Genomic DNA, 7175 nt, shown 5'->3' with positions numbered 1-7175 from the left:
GAGGGAAATTCTCAAATAAAAGCCCGCCACGAGTTCCCCTTTCAGCTCGGAGTGAAGATAGTTAGAAATGGGAAATCCCGGCCGTGCAGAATGGAACCGCAGGCGCGCGTATAAAAGCGCGTCGCGCCGCCCTCTCCGCACACTTCACTTCAGACTGCGCTACTGCGAGCGTCGCGATGGATGTACACAGAGCTGGCTCGGGTCGACTTTCGGGATTGTAATATGATGAAACGGATATGAAAACAGGAAGGTGCAACACCAGGAGGAACGCGTCGACAGCGGCGTGGATTCGCTGAAGGAGGACGAGTATATGAAAATTGTGAGGAAATTGAGACTTTGCTTCTTGGAGACCGGATTGCGATTCCGAAGGGGACGCGAGTCTTGGACGCAAGAAGTCACCGAGGATGGAGACACGTGGTGGAAGCATTTTCATTAAAGTTAAAAACACCGCAATGCAATTTTCATATATATATATATATATAGCTTAAAAAGTGCAGAAATCATATAATGTGTGCAAAACCGACTTCACGGCGTCTGAATAGCTGTCGAACGCATTAAATGAAGCAATGCATTTGTTGTTAGGCAACTGTTCTTCTTTTACGCTAAATTATGTGTTGCAGTGCTTAAAAATCGATTTGGGTAAACTGAGCAACCTTGACTGTTACAGCTGTAATTGTAAACTGGAAAAAAGAGAGAAGAGAAGTTATTGTAAATAGTTTAATCTGCGAGATATGGCTAAAGTGCGGAAGTAAACAATATCTTTTTGAGCGGCGCCCAAAGCGGAGGCGCTTGTCAAACAAAGCGCGCAGGCAGGAAAGTCCCCTGGCGCGCGGCCAAGAGCGCATAACGTATCAGATGTGTGGAGCCACACTGGTTGGAAATAACCTTAAAAACTCCATTCTTGCGAAACGCTGCCTGCTCGTACTGTGTGTGTGTGTGTCTGCTAAACCACATCCTTTGAGAGTGTGCTTAAAATATTTTCTAAAAAAACCTCCCACATTATTTTCCAGGTATCTTCACCTTGCCATCATTCACAAGGCGGACGACTATGCCATCCAGATTATCAAACAGTGTCAGAACGACCTGTTCCTGAACAGACAGAACAAATCACAGACAGGTAATAGAGCTCCCCAAACACAGCTATCCGCACGATTCACCCGGTTTTCTCTAACGTGACTAACATCCTGCCTCCGTCCCAGAGCAGACTGCTCTGCATCTCGCCGCCATCACGGATCAGCCACACATGGTGGACAGACTGCTCAAGGCCGCTGGGATCCACGGCTGGTGGACCAGAGCGGGAACACGCCTCCACATCGCTTGCAAAAGAGGCCTCGCAGGCTTGCTTCTCGGTGCTGACTCAAATTCAGACCCAGCATCTACACTCCATTCTCAGCTTCCCAACTACAGCGTGAGTCTTGGTTTCAGCCGCAAAATTGCAGCACAGTTCAAAAACACGTCTCTTTGTTCTACATTTTTTAATGTAATCCTTCTTTTCGATGACAGGACACATGTGTCTCCACATAGCGCTATTAACAACTACCTCTCAATGGTGGAGAGTCTGGTCCAGCTTGGGGCGGATGTAAACGCAAAGGTAAGGCGTGAGTTTAAACACCTTCAGCTTCACAGACGAGTCCTCACACGCCCAATAGAGTACTAATGTAAGATCTGGCCTCGCTTAGGAGCAGTGGAAGTGCCGACGTCACTCCACTCTGGCCGTGGACCTGCAGAACCTGGATCTGGTGCACGCGGCTCATCACTTTGGGAGCGGATGTCAATAGTCTAACCATTACGGCGGTACACGCTGCACCACCTGACCTTCGCCGCCAGAACAGCGAGATCCAGAGGCAGCTTTACACCCGGACGGCCCAGGAGCCTCAGAGCGATGCCGGAGAGCGAAGTCAGAGGACAGCGATGAGGACTGGATGTCCGATGAAGAATGTGTTTCTTGAGAAACTCTCCTCACATTTCCCGCCTCGATGTTGCGCCATTCCTTTTAATGCAGCTGCTCGGGTTGTGTTTAAACGCTCTTCTCGCTTGTTTTAACAGATCTATGACGATATCCAGTTCTGTGGGGAGATAGTCGGGCCCTCGACAACATTCCTGTGATGCAATGCAGCGAAGGCCGAGGTGCTGTCTTCTAGGTCTGGGACGGGTCCGCTTTATCCCAGGACGTCAATCCTCGCCATGGGACTTCTATAGTGGAAGACCCAGCCCCCTTCCAGGGCGCGACGTGGTGGTGCTGTTCAACACGGAAAACTCTCCGAAGATAGCTGGACCAAAAGCTTTACCAATAATCCAAAGAGTTGGGAAAATGTGTATATTTTGTGAATATATAGAGAGAGATATATTTTTAATATTTGTAAATACGCGTAAATGAAACACTTGTTGATATGTTTATAGTCTATATATGACACTGTGAGAATATTTTTACATTAAAAGCAAAAAAGAAATGACGCAGATTCCGAGTTAGTGTTTTCTTGTATTGAATGCGATGGAGTGATTTCAGAAGGCCTGAAAATTTTCTGAGTTGTAAACTTGTGAAAGAAATATGTAAACTCCCTGTAGAGGTGGAATAGCAGCCCTTGTGTCGGTCTAGAAGAAGAAGAAAAAAGCTCTGGTATGTATAGTAACTATCGCTTCTTTCTGGAACGCAATGAGTCACGAGATGCGTCACTCAGAGTTAGAATAAAATTCCTTGGGTCTGCTGAAGGGAGTCAATGAACGCCTGACTCACGCCTCGCAAAGTTTCCACAAGAAAGAGAAATGAACACCCAACCACCAAAGGTGTGTGAGGTTCATAAAAATGATATATTCATTGCTAGGATTACACTTATGTATGTATGAGCAGGTTATCCATAAACACATGACGGATCAGTGCGGCCTTGTGGATTGTTCAGATCAGCCACCTAATTCTAAGTCATAGCGCTGTTTCTTAAAAAGGCATTAATCATGTTTCTGGAGACGGATGAGCTAGGGATCATGAATTTTAGGAAAATTCCATAGCTTTGTTGTCCTGACAATGAGTATCATGCTATAAAAACGATTGAAAGTTTTCAATGTGACATACATCGGAATCATCAAGGTGAATTCCAACTCCATTATATATGTGTGTGTGTGTGTGTGTGTGTGTGTGTACATACACAGTAGTCTTGAAATGTCTACCTTGCACATATCAAGGGGTGGGTGTACCAGAAGGCATAAGTGACATTTTGGTAAAATTAAAATATATACATGAAAGAAATATGAAAGCTCTTGATGACCTGGTAAAATGTCAGCCATGTTTATACAAACTCTTTGTTCTAAACGACAAAACTCAGTACACAGTCATATGAAAGTATTGTAACTTTTGGTTTCGCTCCTGTAAAGCTTTCTAGAAATGTCACTTACCTTTCTGGTTCTCACCTCGATATATACAGAAATAATACATTTTAATTGATATATATATATATAGATATATATATATATATATATATACATTATTATTATTAATACACACACACACACACACATACATAAATATATATATGTGTGTGTGTGTGTGTATATATATATATATATATATGTGTGTGTGTGTGTGTGTGTGTATATATATATATATATATATATTAAAAAAAGGGTCTTTTCTTGACAAAGGCTGCATTTATTTGATCAAAAATACAATAAAAAGTAATATAGTGAAATTGTATTTAAGACGCTTTAAAATGTAATTTATTCTTGTGATGCAAAGCTGATTTTTCATCATCCTTATTCCAGTCTTCACTCTTATCACATCATTAACGCTAAAAATAGCTGTGCTGCCTAATATTTCTATGGGAAACAGTTTAACTTTTTTCTGAAGAGACAATTATGTAAAATATTTTGTTAAAATTATAAAAGTCTTTACTGTCACTTTCCTTAAAATAATTTTCTTCTGCTTTTTCGGCCAAACATGTACTTGTGGATCAGATTTACGCGAGAGCTGCACGGAAAACGATCGCTTAAATCTGCATTTTCAGCTGAGCCACAAGGTTAAGGAAAAACACTCAAAGTCAGATCAGCAGTGCGACTGAACTCAACGCCACGGTCCGGGCGCCCTCGCTTAATCTTCTAGCTAGTCCCTGATTGACTCTTGCCGCGCACTTAAGATGCGCAAAGTTCATAAGAAGAATTTTAATAAATGAAACTGGTTTTGGTAAATATTTCCAGTTGTCAAACGAAAGCTTAGGGAAAAACAGACGCGCGAAATGAAAGATGTGCGTGATGGGACTCCCCAGTCAATCATAAGTACTGCCATACCAGAAAAAAGGAAGGAGGAAGAAAGAGAGCAGGAATCTTAATGTTTTTCTCAAAAACGATTTAATTGAAACAAACAGGGGGAATTTATACAGAACAAAAGCTCAGCGCAGGATCCTGGCTTGATTCAACACCGCGAGCAGCGCCTGAGATCCCCAGTCCTCCCAGCCAGAGATACCAAATGAGTGTCCAGCCTGACTCACAGAATCCTGAACGAGCAAAGGAGCAAGTCGTTTTAGGGGCCAGAACCACAAGTAAAACATAATCAGTGCACTCTAATTATATACATAAATGAGCTGCGTCGCTGGCCATGTGATTTAATATCACTAACTCAAAGCCGTGGGCCGTCAGCTTTTCAGTGGACTTGCTGTACGCATCTCTCCGTATGAGACGACTACTTTCACCTGTGTCTGAATTTGGGATCCTCGCTGTGATGGCGCTTCTTGCCTCCAACTCGGGCGGTTTGAAATCGATCGTGAGAGCGGTTGATAGATCAGTAACCCGCCCGTCTACTGGATGAAGAAGCTTTATTAAATCGAACACACAGATAATCCAGTTCAAATCGCTTTTTTGGCTTGTGCGAACCTGAGAAAGCGTGATTTGTTTTTGCGCTATCGGTCTGAATTAAAACGCCAATTCATTCTTTTTGCGCTAAGTCTTAGTTTTAAGCTCATGCACGCTACTTTAAAGCCAAATCAAAACAAGATTGGAAAAAACAGATCGTTAGAATTAGGTATTTAGGGAGTCCAGCCAAGAGCAAATAAGGTAAAAATAAATGCGTTACACAAGGAAATTGAAAGTGTTTTTGACCTTGCTGCGTGCCCACGTCAGCCTGTTGTTAGGGACTCTGAAACTAAAATATATAGACAACTGGCATACCTCTATTATTAGAGAATTAGAGACTTTTTAGATGAATCCCAATGATCTCTCTATAGAGAGCAACACTCCTAAAGCGCATCAAGGGGCAGAGAGAAGCATGTAGGAGGTTGTTACACCAATCCATATTAGTCTGTAACCATGAAAGATTTACAAAAACTACGAGTTACTTCTTTATGCGCAAAGAAAACAAAATAATAACTTTAATGAAACAATTCATCTCCCTCACCATCAATTCCTATACGCACTGCCTTTTAGAGTATGTCTGCACATAAAGTGATAGTTTTGAACATTGGCTCGTTCAAATATTGATTTTGGATTCATTTTTAAGCCCAAAAAGTTGCTGCAGCTTTAATGGCCTCCTTTTCTGGGCGTTGATGTGTTGACTTGATGATGTTAGGATCCTTGCTGGCGTATGAGAGGGTCAGAAAGCCTCAGATTTTAATTTGTGTTCAGGAGATAAACAGAAGGTCTTACGTATTGGCTTAAATAAAAGCAAGAGTAAATTAATGAGCAGAGTTTTCGTTTTAACGCCAGCGCTTTCTTTTAAAAAGGAGCTTTAAGTAGATGTTTACAGATTACAAAACACACAGATCAGCAACACCGCTTTACTAAGAAATTGTAGAAATGAACCAGTGAAGCAACCATATATATCTTCAATTCGCTTTCTGTAACATCTTTAACTACATTATTGAGCAAAGAAGCAAGTTAAGAGGAAGCTGATATTTCCATTCCAGAGAACCAGTTGCTATGCGGACTGGATAAAGATCTGCTAACACCACTAGGGTGCTGACGTAGCACTTTAGAGCTTGAATTCATTTTTGATAAAGCTGTAGCAAAAGGTTTTGATGAATTCTGATTGTATTCTCAGCTAATACACTCAAAGGTCCAGTCGAGTTTCTTTTTCACTTTTTTCTCCAGAGAAAGCTTGTAGCCTGTCTGCTTGACACCTCAGCCGTGGCCTTGAAGCTGTTGTGTAACACCTCACTGGTCACACTTATACACCTGTGGTCTTAGCTCCTCATCTACACCAATCACAATCGTCTGAAAAAGATAACAACACATAAAAGCTTACTTGTATATTGCTGTTTGTGTGGCAACGCATGCAGCTGAAACATTATCTGAAAAGAAATAAATTAAAAATAAATAAATAAATTAATACACACACACATATATATATATAAATAATATATAAAACATAATTTTGTGACCAAGTTAGAGATACTGACTTTTCTGGAAATGTTGTTACTCTTGCTCAGTAAAACATCTATTTCAGCAAAACTTATTTTGATCACGGTGATCAAAATTAGCAACTGTAGCATTTAAATAAGATTACAAAATCTAATTTTGAAGGGTAAAATCTGTGTGAAATTAGTATGGAAGTGGGGCAGACTCTTCCGCAGTTCCTTGTTCGGTTTCTTAGAAAGGGGATTTTCTCAGACATTTCCGAATCAAGTGACCACACCTGGCCATCATTTCACTGTTCTTGGTCCCTGGCAAGTGTTTGCACCTACTTTTGTTTTGAAGTGTCGGGGGTATTTTTTCACAAAATTTGACGGTTGTCTGGGGAGACGCTTGCAGGGAAGGAACTTCGCATGCTGCTGAAGGGTTCTGTTAAACATTTTATTTTGAAGTGACCTTTGGACTGCTCCTCTCTCCTAACAACGCGATCTTCAGTAAAGTCTCATTGATCTCACTGCAAGATATTGCTTCTCGCTTGCTCACAGTAACTTTACATCTTCTCGTTTATTTCAAGTAAATGCATCTCTGATTTATAGATGTTTAGGGGATTTAGTATTAAGGGGATTAAAAAGGAAAGATATAGATGGATTCAGGTGGATGACTATAGCAGCCAAGGCGCCTCATCTCTGCATCTGTGGGAAACCTGAGAGATGTGTAAGGACCTTTACAGAGCATGTCTACTGAATCTCATAACCATACTTGTATTTCCAGTTATGCCCTGCAGCGAGCTCATTGCACTTGGAGACCTGCAGCTGAACACAAAACACAAGACATGGATGAGCGAT

General features: G+C 41.4%; 1 protein-coding gene across 1 annotated transcript; it reads left to right on the top strand.

The window, feature by feature from the left end:
- Nucleotides 1-221: 221 nt before the first annotated feature.
- nfkbiaa (nuclear factor of kappa light polypeptide gene enhancer in B-cells inhibitor, alpha a) lies at nt 222-2106 on the top strand (the record flags this gene model as incomplete). The annotated part of the gene is given in 11 exon segments (XM_043219546.1): nt 222-234; nt 237-414; nt 1011-1117; nt 1200-1268; nt 1271-1312; nt 1315-1408; nt 1504-1591; nt 1680-1748; nt 1750-1896; nt 1899-1940; nt 2047-2106. Coding segments are annotated over 11 exon segments (909 nt in total), but the record flags the coding sequence as incomplete, so codon positions are not given.
- Between the last annotated feature and the right edge of the window lie 5069 nt (nt 2107-7175).

Source organism: Puntigrus tetrazona, chromosome 20 (assembly GCF_018831695.1).
Source record: "Puntigrus tetrazona isolate hp1 chromosome 20, ASM1883169v1, whole genome shotgun sequence".
NCBI classification, from domain to species: domain Eukaryota; kingdom Metazoa; phylum Chordata; class Actinopteri; order Cypriniformes; family Cyprinidae; genus Puntigrus; species Puntigrus tetrazona.
This window is presented reverse-complemented; position numbering and strand designations above follow the sequence as displayed.